At 39.3% G+C, this 21168-nt stretch overlaps 4 protein-coding genes across 5 annotated transcripts in view; 2 read left to right on the forward strand and 2 right to left on the reverse strand.

Annotated features, from left to right (window-relative positions):
- Positions 1-1436: 1436 nt before the first annotated feature.
- On the reverse strand, positions 1437-2276 carry LOC131877424 (apolipoprotein D-like). Its single transcript, XM_059223082.1, has 3 exons — positions 2089-2276; positions 1818-2034; positions 1437-1753 (listed from the first exon to the last, which is right to left on the reverse strand). Exons 1-3 carry the CDS (start codon positions 2218-2220, stop codon positions 1497-1499), a joined length of 606 nt encoding a protein of 201 aa, XP_059079065.1. The 5' UTR covers positions 2221-2276; the 3' UTR covers positions 1437-1496.
- Positions 2277-4122: 1846 nt separating this feature from the next.
- On the reverse strand, positions 4123-5269 carry LOC131877425 (apolipoprotein D-like). 2 transcript variants are annotated; one of them, XM_059223083.1, is made up of 4 exons: positions 5089-5269; positions 4572-4788; positions 4365-4504; positions 4123-4294 (listed from the first exon to the last, which is right to left on the reverse strand). In XM_059223083.1, exons 1-4 carry the CDS (start codon positions 5203-5205, stop codon positions 4172-4174), a joined length of 597 nt encoding a protein of 198 aa, XP_059079066.1. In that variant the 5' UTR covers positions 5206-5269; the 3' UTR covers positions 4123-4171. The 2 variants fall into 2 exon arrangements, with proteins under 2 accessions (XP_059079066.1, XP_059079067.1); XM_059223084.1 differs by having other exon boundaries at positions 5028-5168.
- Positions 5270-5432: 163 nt separating this feature from the next.
- Positions 5433-7156, forward strand: LOC131877427 (uncharacterized). Its single transcript, XM_059223086.1, has 3 exons — positions 5433-5714; positions 6090-6349; positions 6981-7156. Exons 1-3 carry the CDS (start codon positions 5501-5503, stop codon positions 7083-7085), a joined length of 579 nt encoding a protein of 192 aa, XP_059079069.1. The 5' UTR covers positions 5433-5500; the 3' UTR covers positions 7086-7156.
- An 8321-nt stretch (positions 7157-15477) lies between these two features.
- The window catches only part of LOC131877423 (membrane-associated progesterone receptor component 1-like), a 19269-nt gene continuing 13578 nt past the window's right edge, over positions 15478-21168 (forward strand). The window contains exons 1-2 of the mRNA XM_059223081.1: positions 15478-15673; positions 17552-17649. Of these exons, the coding sequence (XP_059079064.1) occupies positions 15618-15673; positions 17552-17649 (154 nt within the window). The 5' untranslated portion in view covers positions 15478-15617. The remainder of the gene's footprint in view (positions 15674-17551; positions 17650-21168) is intronic.

Below are 21168 nucleotides of genomic sequence, written 5' to 3' on the forward strand. Positions count from 1 at the left end.
TTTGTGTGCACCAATGTGAATTGAAACAATGATTCAATTGTTTCAATCACATTTTTAGAGTACTGCAATTGACCACATTTCTTTGAATCTTTGAGAAGCATTGAGAGATTGTTTACGTCCATCTCTTTTTTTCGATGTTCTGATGCTTTGTGAATGAAATATGGGTGTTAAAGAGATTTACACATACATTTATCTGATTCAAATTGAATTGAAACATAAATTAAAAAACATCTCATAAAAATACTTTTTCTGGCGATATCAATTGATTGCGATTGAGTTAAAAAATCTTTACTCCTACTTTGAGGTACTTCATGAATTCGCTCTGCCGTGGTTTTCCGTATCCAAACTTTTTTGTTGTTGACTCCGACAACAATAGGTTACAGATTATTTTAAGATAAAATCTCCCTCGAAATAAGCTCCTTTTCGCTTCGGTTTTGCCTGATTTTCTGTTGCTTGGGTTCCATTGATTTAAACTGCCAATAGCGACGAGTTCTGCCTGAGAGAAAATTTTGCGCCTCTGATTTTAACGCAGTAGGGATTTTTTCGATGATATGTAGTTCTTCCGGCACTATATATTATTCTATCCCTCATCTTGTGAAATTGGAGCGCTGCCGTTATCATGGAATGACTCTTTCCCGAGAAGACAACAAGATCAGAATCTGAGGTCAAAATCGGTTTGCTCCATCAAACTTCCAAAAAATTAAACAAGAAGAAGAAGTGCCTCGTGTTGCTGAATTTTCGAGCTTCAAGTCCACTAACGATTTTCTAGGTTTTTCGAACCAACTTGGTATTTTATCCCCGATTTTGTTCATATTTTGGAACCTTTTTTTCATTTGGTAACCTGATCAGGAATGGACCTTTTGATAAGCCATGACATTTCTTTGCAACCTGTCTGCATTCTTACTTGCTTATTTCTATTTCAATCGCGCAACATCTCTTCTGACTGATACTTCAAGATTTTAAGACAAAGAGCTTGGTTTTGCCTACCTGAAAACCCAACGGACAGGTATACCTAGACTTGTTCACTGGGTATCTTGAGGAATTCTCCACATTGAAACCCGTTATGCGGTTTCTGAGATAAAGGCATTGGCGATTAAGAGGGCAATTACGAAATATCGAATTTATGTCATGGGGATAAATATCGAAGTGATTACCGATCACCGACCTTTCCTTTGTATTTTCAATTCATCCAACGCGTGTGCGATTTTCAATCCTCTGACCCAACGATATATATTTGCCCATTCTGATTGCGAAAAGTACCCATCAGTATGTCAATATTGGTTTTGACAAAAACCATGCCTTATAGGTATGTAAGGTATATAGGATGTAGAAGTTCTTGTAAATTGAAAACTTTCCTTCACCAGTTGGGCATCAGATTTCCAAACAGTCATACCAAACATGACAAACAATTCTTAACTTTAATTCGATATCACAAGTAACAATCTTGATTTGCTTTATTATGTATTAAAGAAACTGAAAATTTTACTAAAGTAGCCTTATTCATCGGCACAACTAGATCCCGATGGGTTTTCATAAGTGCATCCATCTTGAGGATTATCCACAAAATCGTCCAAGGTAATTCCTTGAGCCACAAAGGCATCTAAACTGGCTTGGACAATGGCCTCAGAAGGCGCGGACTCCCGGGTCAAAACCCATCCGTACTCGAACTTGTTACCCAGAATCTCGTCGCACGAGTACACAGACGCCCAGTTTTCATAATCCGTATCAATGAGCCAATAGTTGCCAGCAGGAGCTAAAATGAAAAGTACACATCTCTCACCAAAGGGCCTTGAAGTTAATCCCCAAATTGTTCTTACATGTGGGGAACTTGACCACCAGGTCTCCAGGATGTTCAGGATCGGGCGAGTAAGCGTATCCACAAATCTCTCCAAAATTGCCATCAGGATAAATCAAAATGTTCAAGACAGAGATGGTTCCATCCTCGTTCTGTCCATATCTGGCACGAATACAGGTGCTGCCATCAGGCGAGAAAAAAGTAGGAATTCCTTGGACTTGGTACCAATCGCCCAAATACTAAAGTAATGCACTTCGTTAGTCCTAATATTTAGAGACGAACTATTGTCTTACCTGTGTCTGATTGAACACTTTCACAGTTTCGGGTTTCGGAGGACATCCCGCTTGAGATTTCTGGTAATTACGAGCCGAAACGGTGGTGAAAACACCCAACAAGGCGATCAAAATTGTGAGGGAGATCTTCATATTGCCACGATTCACAAAATTGTGTTACTCGAGCTTGCCCTTCATCTATCTTTATATCTCGTTGATAAGGTTCAAAGTGTGCGTTGGCAGGTTATGCAATTGAATAAGTGTTCGCTAATCGAGCGGTTTGAAAATTTTAAAAGAAAGTCAATTCACTCTAATGATTTGCTCATCAATAACCACACTCGAGCTCGTCCAGATTAAATTGGACGGCAGTTTTAATTGCAGAGCCGAAAATTCAATTTATCAAGTTTTGGCGTTGAATGCTTTAAAGCGGCATTTCTGGGCCGGCGATAATGCGGGAACTTAATTTGAAAAACTAGTAACGCGACTCGTTAGTGGATGGCGTCAACTTGAAAGAAATGGAAGTATTTGGCCAAGATTTATAATTAAGATTGCTTAACTCAATGATAAAGGCACATTTGCGACTTTGAGAAGGATTCGTTTGAATGACTGCTAGTTAATTGCAACACATGTTAACATTTGGTTTACATGTCATTGAGTGAAGAAAAACAATTAACGTAAGAAAAACGCCAAGTATTCGAAAGTTGGAAAATATGGACTTTCTTATTGGTTATATGCTTGAAATGGTTCATCTTATCATAAAGCGGATGAATGCATGACTTCTCGTCTTCCCATAAAGCCCCCTTAAAGCAATCACTGTTTGAATCACCTTTTAAAGAAATGTCTTCAAACGTGTTGTGGGTAGTTATGTTTGTAATTATGTTCCTTTTTAGAGATCGACCCAACAATTTTAACACAAAGTCTGATTTTGATCTGAGGAAGCAGACACTTTGATATTCATTACATACGCTGTAAAACTTGTAAGTCAACAAAACACATTTGAATGATACATAGAGAAGTAAAACAGACGAGGAAAATCGAGTGTGTTGTGTTTTTTTACTGCAGCTGAATCGGTAACTAGTGGACGGTGCAACTCCAACCGATTGAAAATATCAGATATCATACCCTTTCAGCCTTTCAGCTGTCACCCATCAGCTCTGAAAACTTGCTTCCTCTATGGTACACCTTTTTAGGCTCTCATTTTTGATAACATCATGCAATTTTTTGTCTTTTGTAAAGTAATTGCGATATTATATAAGAAGAAAACTGGTTCTCATATGTGCGTGAGGGAGGGACATCTTAACACTTGCCAAAACTATCCATTGGCTGTTATTAAAGCATCCCAAAACAAATGTATTCGTTAAATCACCAAAAATCCTCGAATGTTGACCGTAATGGTTGAAGTAAAACCCCTAGCTTAAACTTTAATCCCAAGATATTGCATGGGGCTTCTTGTCATCATGACCATCCACAAAGCATCTCTACAATCAAATCAGTTTTAGTATGTTATAAGGAGTTTTGTTTGTTGTTGGATTGATGTCTAGGCGAACATTGAAATGCACAATTGAACATAGAACACACATCCTCAATTTCTAATGCTTGTCTAGAAAAGCACAGTTCTGCCTGAAGGTTTTACTTAAAAAATAAAACTTCAACATTAGTTATTGTAACAGCACTTCAATTGTTAAACGTTCCTTTTTAAGGAAGCTCATGGCATGAGAAAAAATACTTAAAGCTTGACATTTTCTTGGAGGTGAAGGCACAACATTGAGGGATTTGACAACAGCACTCCAAACTTTCGTACATTTACGTCAACCGCGATTTGATCAGAATCAAGTTTACTGTAATTAGATCATGTTTATTGGCGTATGATAGGTCAATTTGCACTATGTATCAATACAACTGGGCACTTCGGGATCTTCAGGAAGCTCATGGCATGAGAAAAAATACTTAAAACTGGTCATTCTATTTGAGGTGAAGGGACAACATTGAGGGATTTGACAACAGCACTCCAAACTTTCGTACATTTACCTCAACCGCGATTTGATCAAAATCAAGTTTACTGTAATTAGATCATGTTTATTGGCGTATGATAGGTCAATTTGCACTATGTATCAATACAACTGGGCACTTCGGGATCTTCATACACGCATTGAGGTCCCTGTTGATAAGTCTCAAAATCCTCCAAGCTGATTCCTTTGGAAACAAACACGTCCAAGGCAGTAGAAATCTGTAACATGAGATAAGCATTCACCTCATTCAGTCAACCCAAATATGCAAAATGCCATCATTAAACTTACAACTTCATCGGAAGGCTCAGGATCTCGAGTCAAAAGCCAAGTGTATTCAAACTTAAACTCGTCGAGTAAATCAACGCAAGCATAAACGGCAGACCAGTTCTCGTAATCTGTATCCAAAACCAAATACTGACCAGGGAAGGCTAGAAACCAGGAAGATCCGTAGGATTATTGGAAAGTATCATACTGATTGGAAAGAATAGGACCTACAAAATGGGAAAAGTACAAGAAGTTCTCCGGGGACTTCAGGATTGGGAGCATACGCCGAACCACAAATCTCTCCGAAGAGCCCATTCGGGTAGGTCAGAACGTTGTGGACACTGATGGTCCCGTCTCCAAGATCTCCGTAGGAAGCACGAATGCACGAGGAGTTGTCAGGAGTAAAAAAGTTGGGAATACCTTGGACTTGAAACCAATCTCCAATGTACTGAAATGAATACAGGGCAATAGATAGATACAAATCTTTGATGTACGTTTCGTACGAAAAAGATAAATCATCCGTTTTTATGATTTGAACAAGTTGTGCCACAAATTGCAAAAGTACTCAATTTCTTAAACATTCCTCTCTCAATCACAAACAATTTTGATTCTGTTGCAATTCTTGAAACATGACATTGTAAGGAATTGCCAAGAATTAATAAGGAATAAATACTTGACTTTACTTACCATTACTGCGTTTTAGATATACAACACCAGTCATAAACCACTTGTACAAGATTTAACTCACTTGGGTGGCATCAAAGTCTGGTTTGGTTTCTGGCTTAGGAGGACATGGTCCCGGGCTAATTTTGGCACTAACAGTTGCCAGAAGGCAAGCCACTAAAACTGAGATGGTTAGATTCATTTTGGCTTTGGTTTCAATGCTCTGATCTCCTTGGATCACTGCTGTTGGGACGAAGAGTGAACTAATATTTATATGTGCCTGGAGTGTTGTGTAACATTGTTGTTCAAACAGACCTCACCATCGTTTCGTTCTAACACAGAGCGTCATGGTCAACATTTTGTATAATCAAATGACTAATTAAATGCTCGTATTGATAATGCAAACATTATCTTATCTGCTGGAATTAGATCACAAGGGACTAGTTCGACTTTATCGTTCTAATTTCATAAAGGCTTCTTTTATAATTTGACTCAAAATGAATTTGAGAAGCTCTTTGGTTTTGATTGCTTTGGCCTTGCCAAGTAACCTGGCCTTTCCAAAGCAGGTGAAATCATCTTGTCCGATCGTGGAACCGATGGAAAATTTAGACTTCGATGCCATTTCGGGTCAATGGTTTGCTCAACGGTCAATTGGTACCGAATTCGTGCCAACAGGAACGGGTTGCATCACATCGGATTATCATTTTAAAGGTATTTAGTCGACTTTTCAATCACACTTTTGGATGCGTTCAAGCAGATGGAGACATGAGAGGGCAAAGTTTAGAGTGACGCAATTTAAACGCCATCCAAAGTTCATACTTTCCTAGGTATAAATCACGGTTAAACTCAAAATAATTAAGAATGACATTTAATAAAAACTTCTTTGATTGTGTTTTGACTTTAATCAGTTTTAATCAGCTAGTAAGTCAAAAGGATCTCATTGTAAAACCACAAGGCCCCTGAGACCTTTGAAATAAGCACCACATAATCGCACGATACTCATAACTTTATCAAAATCAATCAATCAATCGGAATCAAAAGAGTGTTAGAAATAGGAAGATGCGCAATCTTTTTTAACCATTTCAGATGGCAAGGTTCTATTTGACTTCCGATCGACATCGAAAAGTGGACAATTGGAACAAGAGTGTGGAAATGCTGTGCCTGCCGCGAACACGACTGCCGATTGGACCTTGAACTTTGAATCGGGCAACGTTGGAAGAAGCGTCATCTTCTCGACTAATTACGTGGATTATGTGGCCTCATACACTTGCGAGGAAAACGGTGATGGGACACTCAAGGAGAGTGGCTATGTTTTAACCAGAGAACCAGAAGGAGCTCAAGCCATGGTAAGCATAACTGCACTGAGCGTGGGTTTTCATTTGACCCAAAATCAGCGTCTTTGTACCACAGGAAAAAGGGGCTCAGATTTTACCAATAGATAGTTAAATTTTAGCAAAAGATGGACATCGGCATAAATGGGTCGTAAACGATTTTACGCTTGCTTCCTCTTTGATACGCGTCTTTTTGGATCCTCTTTCTGCTTTTGAGTCGCCTGAAAGCCTGGCTAAGATCTAGCAGATTTTTGACGTACCACAATTCACCTCTTTAGGTAAAAACGGGGTCAAAAACTTGATCAAAAATTGAAAGGAAAAGTCGACATTGCATTGACAAAGTAAAAATTTCAAATTTTGGTCGTTAGGCTCGATCCGTGTCCTCTTCTAGTATTATTCGAATCGAATGGCGACGCCAGAACACAGAATGGACCCCTAATCACCAAAGTGTAAAAAAATACTTTTTACACAATTATGCACTAATATCCAACGTGACATGTTTCTCGAAACAAAGAGGTTAAAACATATGTTGCACCGCGTTGGAAATATTGATAACCAACTTTATTACCCTCATTTATGATCCATTGATTAAACGCTTTTGCTTTGATGTTAAGTTGAGCTTGAACAATATTTTCATTCATTTCAGATCAACTATGTGGTGCAAATGTTTATTGATCGCGGAGTGGATGTGACAAACCTGGTTTATGTTCGACAATTCGATTGTGACTATCAAAGGCCATCCAATTGCTAAGCCTATTTTCCAGCCCTACCCATTGCACCAGCTGCTATTTGGGAATAAATGAAAATATCAATATCATTGAAGTATGAGATCAGTGAAAGTTTTTACTTTTGCATACGTCTGAATCAGGGAACTGTATTACAAGACGAAGACAATGAGCTCAACATCGTCAATGGTAGAATTTTGACCCTTCAATTCTGTCTCAAAGCACCACGTTCGTGACAGTTCCAGGTTATGGTTAATGGTTTCTTCCGTCAGTGATCTCTGTCAATCAGCGATGGCAAAACTCGATTTTTTTTCTTTTTTTTTTTTTTTTTTTTTTTGCGGACTTCCTTACCGCTACCGGGATTGGAATCCGAGCAGTTCATGACGAGAAGATTATTTATTTTACTTGACTTTTATATATATATATTATTTGATCGACCAACGAATTAGAATTGGCTGATCTGGCTAATCCTTGAATATAAGGTTGATCCGGAATTTGAGTCAAAAACTTGTCCAAGTCTAACTTAAATCTTGCTACTGGATCAACCCCTACATAAACCCTACGAATATTTGAGGGCAGCAAATTGAGCAGATTTTGAAGATATTTCTCCCACCATTTTCTGCCAGGTGGTCAAAAATGGCTTTTAATAATTTCCCATCCAAGTTATATCCCCGTTGGCGGAAATCCACTTTGAAGAAATTTCTGCCACTTTCTGCCACCATTTTTTGCCAACTGGTCAAAACTAGCTTTTGACAATTTCTCATCCCTGCTGTCAATGGTTTTCTGCAAGTTAATCTTCGCCATTGAGAACATTTATCAATTGCGAATACACTGACCATGACCCCACGACGGACCAATTGTATATTTCACCAACAATGAACTCCACCCCCGATAATCTCTAAGCCCCACGAAGAAGGGCTGTAAAAGGCCACACGCAGAAGGGCGACATAAGGCCACACGCAGAAAAGTGGGCCGGACAAGCCCACAAATGGCGTGCCCGGTTTTCCTCAACAAGGGGATGTGCTCGTCCGCAAAAGGCGGTCCTTGGCTTGAACACTTGATGTCCTCAAAGTTCTATAAGTGTAGATACGATGTATGGACGTAAACAGAGGGCAGCAAGCCGGACATGCCGAGTGCTCCATGCTATGTCCCTAAAGACACACCCCTAATCCAATCTACACGGAGGGTTGTATCTTCACGTCCGTTCTATTCAAGATCAAGATTAGGAGGGAGAAAGACAGAGAGATAGAGAGAGAGAGAGAGAGCAATACAGAAAGTGAGAGCAGGACAGCTGCATATGCGCATGTTCATGCAATACAAGTACACACCAACATATTAAGGGTTTCTTGGCAACCTATCATAGTTCATGCTCTAGTGGTTTGGCCTCCCAGAGGATTGAACCAGAAAACAGCTGTTACCACGAGGGTTAATCAAGTATAGATGGGCCTATACATATTTTTTCAGAATCAACACAATTTGAGTTTAAGCGATCCCCATTACTCTAGAACCGATTTGTGATGAATTTTGTTTTATTGTCGTGACCAAGAATTACGTCTTTAGCTTTCTCCACGGTATATGCCGTTAAGTTGAAAATGTTAGACTATCTAGCGGTTCTCATTGGTTCCCGCAATAGCAATCTTCGCCAATGGTAACTCCGCCAGGGCAAACTCCTCAGCCAACGGTGAACTCCGGCATGGTGATCTCCCCCCACATTCAAGTTCGCAAAGGGCGCTTCCCGTCAGTCTTGGAACCTGTCAAATGGAACTCCACCAGCCATAGGATCCACCCAAATGGAAATCCGTGGGACGAGAGGTGGTGTAGTCTGTAGCGCAGTTTCCCAGTATGAGAGAGGGTCCCGGTTCGATTCTCCTCTAAAACTATGTATGATTAACTCCTCCACATTGAAGTCCGTCAACTCCTCCGATAAGTAAAACCGTCAAATGTAACTTCGCCTGGAGTGCAACGTGCACTTTCAGCAAATTGATTGGAACTTGTTGAGCAGATAAACCCCCTCCGTTCTAAGCAAGTAAAAAGTTTGGTGGCTCAGTTTGATGGCGTTCAATAACCCCATTCGATTTGCGAGGCAAGCACACTTAGATTGATGCTAACTTCCATACTCTTATTATTACTATTCCCTCAAGGAAGTGTCCTCGGCCCAACAATGTTCCTCATCTTTATTTCTGATCTTCAGGTTGAAGATCCAGTGCACCTCATAAAATTTGCAGACGACACGAAGATCTTTTGCAAAATTTCCGACCCATTTGACCATAGGAGACTGCAGTGTGGACTGGATTCCATCACTGATTGGGCTGGTGTAATTGGGATGGAATTTAATATTAAAAAGAGTAAGACTCTCAGATTTGGGCGTGATGATGCTGGTTCATCGTATCAACTCAAAGGTCATTCTCTCGACGGGGTGGAATCCGAAAGGGACCTCGGAGTGATAGTGGATCCTGAACTAAAGTTCAGCAAGCATTGCGCGTCAATAGCTGGAAAGGCGAATCAAGTTTTGCGATTTCTAAAGCCGCACTTTGAAACGAAGGATCCAACAGTACTAACAAAGATATTCATAACCTACGTTAGACCAATCCTCGAATATGCCTCAAAGGTATGGTCGCCCCGCCTCGCTAAAGACATCACATTGATGGAATCAGTGCAGCGACGGTTCACAAGAATGATCCCTTCACTGAATAGCCTGATCTATCCAGAGCGACTGGAAACATTAGGCCTAGAACCACTAAGAGTGAGAAGAGATCGATTTGATGTCATCTTGGTGCATAAAATCATCCATGGAATCACCGATCTCTGCCTTCCCAAGGGGCAGGAGCCGTTCATTTTCGTAAGAAATTTCACTGAGCACCCAACTCGGAGCTCTGCAAATGGTGATTTAAGGATTCCCTATTGCAGGCTTCAATCCCGTCAGAACTCTTTCTTGGTGAGAGGGGCAACCCTGTGGAATAAGCTACCCCAAGATGTGAGAAATATGCGGGAGGTAGTGAACTTTAAACGGGCATTGAAACGCCATTCGATACCTTAATCCCCTAGTGAAACCACCACTTACAGAAAATGTCCTTTATTACCCGCCCTGTACTAAAAACTTTGGCTGTGCTTTTATTACCACTTTCCTTTTTGTTTTTATAATCATTTGGCATCCGCAATAACCCATACTCTAATTATACACCACAAGGTGTCCAAGAGTGGTTTGTACAATAAACAATAAACAATAATCAATTCCAGGAATTAAAGGCTTTTGTTGGAAATATTTGCCCACCTTTTTCAAGATTGGTCTGTTGCTTCTGAATTTGCTTCATGCAAAATTGCTGATTATTTCGGTTTGCTCATAATACGATTTAAATTGCTTGTTTTAGTGGTCCAAGGAGTAATTAGACCTCGGAAAATTGAGAGAAAAATCACCAAATGTTCACGACTAGCTTATTGAATACGCAGTTTTTTGACGCTACGATAATGAAAGTTTTTTGAGCCACGTTGCAAATGCAATCCACTAAATTTGGATGATAAAAAACAGAAAAAAAAATTCCTGATGAAAACAGGAGGCACTGATCACATCACTTCAATTTCTTTTTTGGAGTGGTCAAAAACAATTGAAGAATCAAATAGCATTCCTACTTAGTTCTCAAATTGAAAACAAGATCTTTTTTTGCGGACTTCCTTACTGCTACCTGAAATCTGCTTCCCAGCAGTTCCAGATGAAAAGAGTATTCATTTTACTTAACTTTATATTCATATAGTATCTGATCCACCAACGAATGGGAGTTGGCAGGGCTAGCTAGCCCTTGAAAAAAGGATTAATCAGGAACTTTGCTCAAAAACTTGTCCAAGTCTGACTCACAAGATGCTCCTAGATCAACATCTTCATACTCCCTACGAATATTGGAAGGAAGCACATGAAACAATGAAGCAGCCCAAGAAAGAAGAGAGGCGGACTTTATTGTTCTAACTAGCCTGGATTTGCGGGGGCTGAGTCACTAAACATTGATTCACTTCGAAAAGTACACTTTTACATAAAAAAATTTTTTTGTTGTATATTGTCCTTCCCTAGAACGGGGAAAGTGTACCGCTCCCAGTGATTTGTTTGGGCCAGAAATATGAATTCGCAAGGAATCAAGAGTCCCGTGATTTTTCAATTAATCGAGTTTCGGATTGCTAGTGTCAAAGACACTGCTTAAGTCATATTCATTGCCAACTTTACTCTTCAATTTTAGCAATAAGAGCCAAAACAGTTGGAAAAACTGGTCACGAAATCATAGTTAGCACAAACAAGACGAAATTTCTCCCCGACATGTTTAGGTAGTTTGTCGCAAACTTGGTCAAGAAAAACCTGAAACTTAAATTTCTTGACGCTCCCCAGTCTCCTTTAATGTACGTGATTTCAGTCAGAAAATAAACTTCTCTTGTGTTAGCTCATTACTACAAGCATACAAGAGTTATTTTTTTGTAAGAATATTCAACGTTTTTCATTTTGGGCATCTGATCTAACAGTTTAAAGATTCCGCGAAAACTTGTGGATTTCTCATTTTTACATTATCGATGGATGATGATGACTTATAACTCTATGCAAAAATAGAACTGAAAATTGACATTTGATGATCCAAGAGCGTCCAAACTTTTAATGGGTAGATTTATGAACCCCTACAAATGATACATCTTGGACACGCTGTAGTCAGGGCCGTGTTACCAGGTCTCAGGACTTCAAACATACCAGATGACCTCTCAAAATATGCCAGAATACTTGCGGGAGAGAAATAACCAAAAACATTTTACAATTGCTGTTTAAATTTTTAAGTATGTAGACGTTGATCCAGTAGCAGGATTTAAGTCCGACTTGCACAAGTTTTTGACTAAGATTCCTGATCAAACCTATGTTCAAGGGCTAGCCAGATCCGCCAACTCTAATTCGTTAGTCGATTAACTAATATATAAAAATAAAAGTGAAGTAAAATAAGTTTCTCGATTTGAACACCTGGATATTCCATTCCCAGTAGTGTTAAGGACGTCCGCAAAAAAAATGCTTCAGGAGGAAAAGGCAGTAATCAGTAGCCAGTCCGAAAATATGTAAATATAAATGTACAAAAATTTTTCAAAGTTCATCAAAATTTTAAGACAAGTCAACATTGTTGTTTAATTGAGAAAATGCCACATTATAATGCAATTAACTTGAATCGAAATGTTCTAATCCTTACTTTGGACATTTGGACAGTTTAACCTAGGATTTCGTGCTTTTTCTTTTTACGTGTCGTGGGTTCAAACCCCGGGCTCCTTTTTGAGAAAGGTCAGGCAGGAAATTGGAACGAAGGACCTCTCTCATGCAAGGAAACTGCGTAAACCACAACGCCACTTCTCCTCCACGGCTGTAACACTCTCTGGCAAAGAGCCAGAATTTCCTAGAAAACATACCACATCTGTAAATCATAACATTAAAATTTCAATGCCATATTCCAGGTTTGGATATAACTAGATACTCCGAAAAAAGTTGATTAAATTGTTGAATATCTATTTCAAAGAAATTTTCAGTTTGGCAAATTTGTAAATATTCTGGTGCTATTTCCCAAATTCCACCTTTTAACAATTTTGGATTCAAATAACAAAAAAAGGACACAAATCTTTTGAACCCAAGAACATGAATGATGCATCTTGACATAAATCTTGCATTTTAATACTTAGAGGAGTCATTTGATTTGTATCTTTTGGTCTGGAAAATTCAGGTCTGCCTCCATGGCATCCAGTGTCGCATTTTTTGTTGCAACCCTGATCTTAACCCGTTGAAAAACTTAAATGCCATTGATCTAGTTCTTATGATTGAACTATTGCTGCATTTATCCTAATCTTATCCAATCTTAAAAAAAACGTTTATTCAGGAAGACGTTTGCTACGCAGATCGAGGGTCAAAATAGGAAAACCATTCTTCCTCAAAAGGTTAAACTAGATCATGCTTAGAACTGCATGACTCAAAGTAGATAACTGTTCTATTTGATTGGCTAACCAGGCTGTCATATATACCTTATTCCTAGAGAAAACATTTCCAAGAGCCCTTAATAAGTCCTCAAAATAATGATAACAGAGTCTTCATGGTTCATGGCACTTAAAATTTAGACCCTTGGGAAGAGGACATAGCTTAAGAAGTCGAAATAATGGCCTAAATTTAGATTACAGACATAGATTTGAGATTTCAAGACAGAGTATGGTCTGAGTTCCATATTGATATAAAGGGGAGAAAGAATAATCAATTTAACATGTCCTCTTTTCAACGCAATTGGCCCTTTTACTTCAGTAATAGTAGATAGGATAGTCTGATAAGGTAAGGTAGTGGCCCTGGGTTAAGGCATCGTAAACTAAATTGCATCTTAAAACCGTTTTGGCTCAATTGAAAGGCATAAAAGTGAGCGGTGGACAGAGGCTTAATTTTCATGCCTTTTGTTACAGATTCTTGGTAAAAATCCATAAACAACCATTTACGATAGATCATGATCAAATCTTTTTACTTTTTCTTAAATATTTGGGCTATTCTTAAACACGGTTGAAAATATCTTACCATTTCGTAAGTAAATATTAGTTAAATTAAGAAATTGCTTTAAGAATTATACAAACTATATGTCACAACTAAATTGTAAATATTTGTGGAGTCTCTATACAGATTTAACAAAAATATTTGGTTACTTTATTCTTTGTGTAGACAAGACAATGGCATAATCCCATAATTTAATTGAACTTATAGAACAACAATTTAAGCATATAATGGTTGCCTTAGACGCAAAGATGTAGAGGGCAAAAATAGACATCTAAGGGAAATATTGCACTTCCATTAAGCATGGCAAGGCAACCAGAAGGGACATTTTTGAAGTTTTAAAGGCCTAGCGGTTAGACTCCCAGAATACGCCAGAAATCATGTCAGAGTGGAAAAATATGCCAAATTTGTCTTTTTCGTGCCAGATGGTTCCCAAATATGCCAGATGGACACTTTTGGTTTCCTAGCAGTGCCGGTCAGGGCTATCTTTCAACTGAACTCTGCTTCATACCAGGACATCGCAATGAAGCTTCAGACCTATTTCTAGAGCATTTTTTCTGGCAATTTGATTATTTAAAGACGCTGTGTGAGGCTTGAAACACTTCAATATGAGAGCTGCCACGTTGTTCACCAATTCTTTCTAAGGTCTATGGTGAAATTGAAAAATGACCAGAGGCACTTAAAATGGCAGGCCTTAAACACCAGCCGATGCCTTTTATCTTCCTTGCTACGTTTACTACGACACTCAGGGTGGCCAAAATGATTCTCGTTAACCTACAGTTGGACTAGCTTTATGGTGAACAAAACGTACTGACTTTAAACCATTATCTACTCAGAACTCCCGTTCAAAAATTAACCGAAGCCAGAATATACCGTTTTCACATTCCATAGAACTATGTGTGGACTTTTAAACCATTAATGAATCTACGTATCGGTTTTACCGCCCGTTCTGTTGGCAGTGTTGTTGGCCGAATCGCCGTCTCCGCAGAGTCGCCACATATGACGTTTTTGCAGCAATATTGCGCTTTTTATCTCTAGGTGTGCAGGTTTCCAAAATCATATTCGTCCATTTTCCAAAGATAGGTTGAACAAAATCTAACATCTAGTCGGCTAAGTTACTACCAAGTACAGAATGTTATGGATAGCTTATTTTTAATACTTCAATATTTCGACCATTTCCGTTACTAAGTAAAAGAAGTTTATGTCAATGAAATCAAGAGCCTTATTTACACAGTATCTTTTGGTAAAATAAAAAAATGAAGATACTGGAACCAGCTAACTTTGATGAAAAACATCAAAGAAAAGGGGAAATAAGCTTTGACGAGCCCCAGTTGGATCATTGAGTCCACTTAAGAGTATTTGCCTAGCTTAAGTGGTGGCAAAAAGCAAAAAACATGTTTTAGAAAATTATCGTTAGGTCGAGTAAAAACATCTCATTGCGGCCTTGAGAGGAAGCACGACATGCTTGGTTTTCCACTCATCCAAAAGATTGATTAAATGAGTCTTTGAAGAGCATAAAGCCTCGACTTTCCCGCACACCAGATTTCCTCTCAACACCCAAATGTTTTTTTTTTTTCAAATCTTTATTGCGAGACTATTTCTCATTGGATCAGGATATTTTTTATTTTACAATATTATTATACAATTGGTCTTGTCCCGTTCGGGGTTCCAGGTGCGCCATTCGAGGCGTGATGATCCATGAAAGCGGGGGGGGGGAGACCTAGGATTGAACCTATGAACGAGGCATAGCTCGGTCGCGCGTTAACCAACTGCGCTACGACCATCACCCAACTCACCCAACTTATCATCACTGGTCTGGCGCTTTTTGCACGAACCAGATGGGAGACACTATGTCTGTTTGAGTGTAGCAAGGCCTTCATCATCAACACATATTTCTCGTACACTTGGACTTGAGACTCGGTTCAGAGCACTGAAAGCGACTGAGAGTGCATGTGCTGAAGTGCTCAAATTCCTTGAAAATCAATTGTGCTTCATTGATACTATCATTGTTCACTTCCTCTGAGACCTCAAAGCAATGTCGGAACCGACTCCAACCGAGGAGACAATGGCAAATAGTGATTCAGGGTGGATGTAAGGCATCTATCTCACTTTGATTTTAAGTCACACCAAAGACTCTGTTGCAGATGAAGAGGGAATAAAAACGAATTTGGATTTTACGTCTCATAGAGTCTAAATAATCGAGTTCAAATTTCCGGTTTTCGCCAGTTTGGGAGTTTTCTCTTGCTCATAAAACAAGGTCGTATTGTCAAAACTGTCGTAAAACCGCGGGTTTTTAAACGGAAATGTGTTATGAACGAGGTGTCACAATAATTAGAGAATAACATTAGTTCAATCCTTTGGCAAGCGAAGAGTCAAATTTTAAGATCTTCACCCCTTAAATTTTAAGGTTGATATTCAAGGAGAAAAAGGATTCTGAAAATAGTTTTTCTGCTATTGCAGACCTCATGCAGGAGAAACGGTGTATGCCGACCCAATAATTTACCAATTCTGTTCTGAAGCAAGACTGTCATTATTTTTTTGCATCAATGGAACTTGAAATCCTTCTTTCTTAAATTGTTATCTTTCATGATTTTTTTTATGCCTAATCATCTTTCATGCAATTTTTCGACTAAAAACGTGAGTAAGAGTCGAAAAATTCATGTCTATTTCAACATCATTTTTTAACGAATATTTAGCCTTTCTCCTACATGTTTGATGTGGAGCTATTCATAATCTGTGGCCAATGGAATCAATGAATATCTTTGGTGACCCAAAATGTGTGATGATCAAATGATTTGATCCCATTGTACTTGATTGCGTTGCCAAGTTCCAAGTTCTTGAGTATCAGTTTCTTTGCATGTCAAAATTATAATTGGATATCCGATGTCGTTACCATTGAACGTACGTGTTTTTATTGGAATCAATGTGAACCGATTGTGGCAGGAGAAACAATGCAGACAAAATGTAAAGACAACCTTGTGCCATCGAAAAGAATGTTTTAAAAATGTAACTATTATTGCTTCGTTTAATGGAATACACAGTAGTATCTGTGAGTAGTTAGTGACATTAAATATTCCACGTGCAAAGATTTATTTCAAAAACATTATTTTATTCTCAAACCCCCCAAAAATTGAAAGAAATGGAGGATTGTTAGTTGTGTGTGATTAGTTTTAAAATATTGTATTATTCATTGTAATTGGGCAAGTTCTGGATAAATATATGCTTTTTACTATCAAAAACTGCAAAGAAGATATTTAGGGAAAAGGAGGAATTGGAAGGCAGCATAAAAAATTCGCAAAATTACTCTGGATTGGGCGTTAAAACTTTATCTAGCCTGTTAAGAGTACCCCAACGAGTTTCATCATACTCATTGTCTCGCTTAATGACAATAGTATTCTCCTTTCTTCAATCATCTTTTGTACATGACATATAGTTCGATTTGATTCGACCAAAAGAACGAAGGTTTTAAATCAATGTTGAAAATCTGGCTGGAAAGTCAAACGCTTCAGAATTCACCCCACGTTGTTGATCCAGATGATAATTTGTACGTCTTATCGGCATTTGTGGAGTATACCTACATAGATGGAAACAGAGATTGGCATAACCGACAACTCATTCTTACGAAAGGACATCAACGGTTTTTGCTTTGTTTGGGAATTTGCTTCCAAGAATCAAATGCCGTTGCAGAAAATGCAACTCCGGTGTTTGTTTAGCCACTCCAAACCAATGCACTAAGGAGATTTTGAAAAAAAATGTAGGTTTTCCTACACTGGCTGTGTTTACCGCTCCTATCAGAGCGGTCCCAAATTCGCTTTCCATTCCCCTTGTTCTCGTAAAACATTTTGGTGCTAAGGTAGACTGAAAATGTTGAGCAAAACGTAAAAACAATGGAGGGATGTGATAGGGATTGTGCTAAGCCAGAGGCTATTGGTATCAGCCTTTACAACAGATCTTACCCTTCTCTTTTAGGTCATGGTTTACAGCGGAATTAACCGGATCTCCTGTGAATTGTATCCTCCTGGTGGCCATCGTCTATCTTCTGTACAAAATTTTCAAATCTGATGAAGGTGACTTTTATATTTAGTGCGTTAAGTGTCAAAGGAGCCATCTAACATCAGAACACTTGTTCTCGTCCATTAAACTGACTCACCGGAGTTCTTTCCCTCGTCTTTCCTTTCATTAGTAAGATACTTTTTGCGTGCAAATTGGAAAATTCTGCTGAAAGCCATGATTGCAACTCCATGCAGATACTGCAAGTGGGGGTTAACACGTTAATTGTTAATGATTGATCTTAGCATTTCGTTAAGACAGGACGGGCTTGCTTTTTTCTTAGAATAACACTAATTAACTTAGGTATCTGAACATCCTTCTCGCTTCTGGAACTGTAGTACCCAACACTTCATTCTCATTTGACGTTATATTTATTTTCGTGCAATATCTGATCCACCAACGAATTAGAGTTGACGGATCTGTCTAGCCCTTGAATATGTAGGATTGATGGGGAATTTTGTTCAAGAACTTGTGCAAATCTGGCTTAAAGGATGCTACTGGATCAACACTAACGTATCCCCTTCGATATTTAAGGGCAGCAAATTGAACTATGAAAGGAGCTCTAAAAAGATGAGAAGTGAACTTCATCCTTCGAACTAACCGAGATTCTCATGGGCTTGAAGATGCTTTCAAAAAGCACGTTTAGTCTCAAGGGTCACAACAATTGACACCCTAAAAACCTGGGTTGAGGCAAACCTTAAAGATAGTCCTTAAAACTTTCGGGATCCAATACAGTTCGTACTTTCTATGAAAACTATTCAGTCCCAACTTTTCTAATCTATCCCAACATTCCAACAAAACCACCTTCGGACTTGATCGACTTTTCGCAATCATGATGCACTCACGGGAGCTCAAATCTACGACTGTAGAGTGGTCATTGGCGTTAGAGGCCAATAACCAAATTTCAATCCATTATCAAACGTGAATTCGCAAAGCAATTCACTCCCGCTCAAGGCCGGTTTTAAGGCGTGTATTTCAGAGCAATGAATCAACTTGCCAACAACCATTAGCTTTATCATTAGATTTAGGGTTGCCTGGTAAATGTATAATGGCGAGTGTTCTCAACCTAAAAGTGGGAAGATTGATTTCCTCACCAAGGAATTTTTTTTTCATTGAGAAGTCCCAAGAATCGACACCCTTACTCTCTGATGATAACGGCATTCCGTTGTAATTCGTTTTTTACCCTTATTCCAGTACCGCTTCATCTCCCAGTCCGCGGACTTCCATCCAATTGAACCTCCGTCCTCCCATGAAAAAAGGGATTTCACTCTGAAGGAACTCAAGGAATTGGGCGATGGAACATCCGGGGAAGGTCGCATCCTCGTGGCCGTTAACGGCAAGGTCTACGATGTCACAAAGGGCAAGCGATTTTATGGCCCAGGTAACCAATTCTAGCCTCCTCAGTAGCGTCATAGAGCCCTCTCAGACATTTTTATACACGCCCTTTAAGGTGGTCCTACTCGGGTTTCGCTGGTCGAGATGCCTCTCGTGGATTGGACCTTCTCTGTAAGTGCCATTAATGAAGAATACGACGATCTGTCGGATCTAAAAACCTCGAAATGGAACAAGTTCGTGAGTGGGAGCTCCAGTTCAGTGAAAAATACACATATGTTGGGAAATTGCTGAAACCGGCGAGCAGCCCACCAGTTATTCGACGAGGAAGATGATGACGACGACGACATTGAGGAGATTCCTCGCCATGATGATGTCAACAAAAAAGACCTATAAAGCGGAGGTTTGGTTTCAGCAGCTCTCGTATCTATTCTTCACGCCATAATCCGATCAGATTGATTCAACAACAATAAATAACCTAAACTTCTGGGGCGTGAAGACTCCATTTTGACCGTTGATGTGGCATACCGTCCTTCTCCGTATTGGTACAGGAATGGTCATCCGGTTGAATGACAAATATGTTTTCATCACATCACTTGGAAACGATTATGCTATTATGACGTGTCATGTGATTGCCAAAATTAAAAGAAATGTTCTCTTAGTCTCGATTACAAGTTATCGGACAGCTATAAAGTCATTAAGGAGATAAATTACTTAGCGGACTCCAACGTTTCTTGCAGGTTAAAGCGCTTCATTTGTTTTTGGTCTTACGTTTTTACATCGAGAAAAGTCAACTTGATTGTAACAAGACAAATTCGAACAGAAAAGGCATCAAATGAATGAATAATTAGGCCGGGGTTAAAACCAAAGGAGGTCCAAAAAATAGATTAAGAGTAGTCTTCCAAGCTGAAAGAAAGCTCCAGAAGTATATGATTTCTTGCTTGTGCCACTCCAACATCTTGGTTTAGTTGGATCAATCGGAGTGCAGATTTGGGATCACAGTTAGTGATGGGCGAGTCTGCGAACTCGTGTTCAAGTGCAATCGAGTCTCTTACTCGTTTTGGGGGGAAATTGCTGGACCTCTAGTCCTTTAAAAGGACTCGAATAGTCTGACTCGTCAAAAGCAATATTCATTTTATTGCTTTAAAATTTTGTCAAAAAACGGGCTTTTCTCTCGTCATGAATTGCAACAAAGCAAACCCTTGAATAATGCCTTCAATGGCCTTGTTTGAGTTGGTAAATAGGTACAACACGAGCTTTTTTTTGTTTGACTTTAGAAAAGTAAAAAGGCTCGAGGTTTTTGCCGAACTCGGGTCCGATAAAAGATTTAAAAAACTGAAGGACTTGTCCCAACTCTAATTTGAATATCAAAACCTTGTAAACCTTTGATATTTTTCAGTCTCAAAATTATGATTTTTTTGGGGGCTTGGTTTTTCATGGGCTTTTCTAACCGCTGGAGAATGTAATCCCAGAACTATTGAAATGAAAGGTTATGATTCGTCTATTTATTACCTCTACCAACGAATTTTGAGTTGCCAGACCGAACTAGCCCTTGAATGTAGGGTTGATCTGGTATGCTATCCAAAATTTGACCAAGTCTGACTTGAAAGATGCTACTGGATCAACAAGGCCTACGTATTCCTAGCATATTAGACGGAAGCAAATTAAACAATAAAGGAGCCCGAGAAAGAAGAGATGTGGACGTCATTTTTCGAACTAGCCTGGATTCTCGAGGGCTTGAAGGTGCTCTGAATACGCACATTAAGGCGCTACGGTCACTAGAATTGACCCTAAATCCTAGGTTGGGACAAAGCTCATGAATGCTTTGAAAACGTTCATTGTCCTTTACTTTCTTACTTGTCTGACGGAAGACAGTGTGTGGACTGGAATGGCACTAAGTCCGGGTTCAGTTGTGTGAAATTTGAGGTGCAGCAGGGTTCAATCTTGGGCCCATCCTTGATTTGGTCCTGGTTGCCGACATGCCTGATTGTGTTGGCTCAGTGGGGCGAGACCCGTGAAATGTTGATGACACCGCCATCTGGGCACTTGTAAGTATCCTCAATCCGCACAAGTCCTCCTGAATCAGCGGGCGGAGGCCTTTACCCACTTTGCCAATCGTAACGGCCTTGTCCTTAAGCAGCAAAGACAAAACTTATGGTTGGCGCCGCATCAAGCCCAAGGTGCGTGATGCCTTTACGTTGGAA

Source organism: Tigriopus californicus, chromosome 3 (genome assembly GCF_007210705.1).
Source record: "Tigriopus californicus strain San Diego chromosome 3, Tcal_SD_v2.1, whole genome shotgun sequence".
Classification (NCBI taxonomy): domain Eukaryota; kingdom Metazoa; phylum Arthropoda; class Copepoda; order Harpacticoida; family Harpacticidae; genus Tigriopus; species Tigriopus californicus.

Excerpts from the sequence above, each read along its gene's own strand:
- LOC131877424 (XM_059223082.1), bottom strand. The coding sequence starts at position 2,220 with ATGAAGATCTCCCTCACAATTTTGATCGCCTTGTTGGGTGTTTTCACC. Across the intron at positions 2,035-2,088 it reads AAGTGTTCAATCAGACACAG|TATTTGGGCGATTGGTACCA; the intron begins GTAAGACAATAG and ends GCATTACTTTAG. Across the intron at positions 1,754-1,817 it reads GGTGGTCAAGTTCCCCACAT|CTCCTGCTGGCAACTATTGG; the intron begins GTAAGAACAATT and ends TTTTCATTTTAG.
- LOC131877425 (XM_059223083.1), bottom strand. The coding sequence starts at position 5,205 with ATGAATCTAACCATCTCAGTTTTAGTGGCTTGCCTTCTGGCAACTGTT. Across the intron at positions 4,789-5,088 it reads CAGACTTTGATGCCACCCAA|TACATTGGAGATTGGTTTCA; the intron begins GTGAGTTAAATC and ends TATTCATTTCAG. Across the intron at positions 4,295-4,364 it reads CTGAGCCTTCCGATGAAGTT|ATTTCTACTGCCTTGGACGT; the intron begins GTAAGTTTAATG and ends CTCATGTTACAG.
- LOC131877427 (XM_059223086.1), top strand. The coding sequence starts at position 5,501 with ATGAATTTGAGAAGCTCTTTGGTTTTGATTGCTTTGGCCTTGCCAAGT. Across the intron at positions 5,715-6,089 it reads ATCGGATTATCATTTTAAAG|ATGGCAAGGTTCTATTTGAC; the intron begins GTATTTAGTCGA and ends TAACCATTTCAG. Across the intron at positions 6,350-6,980 it reads CAGAAGGAGCTCAAGCCATG|ATCAACTATGTGGTGCAAAT; the intron begins GTAAGCATAACT and ends CATTCATTTCAG.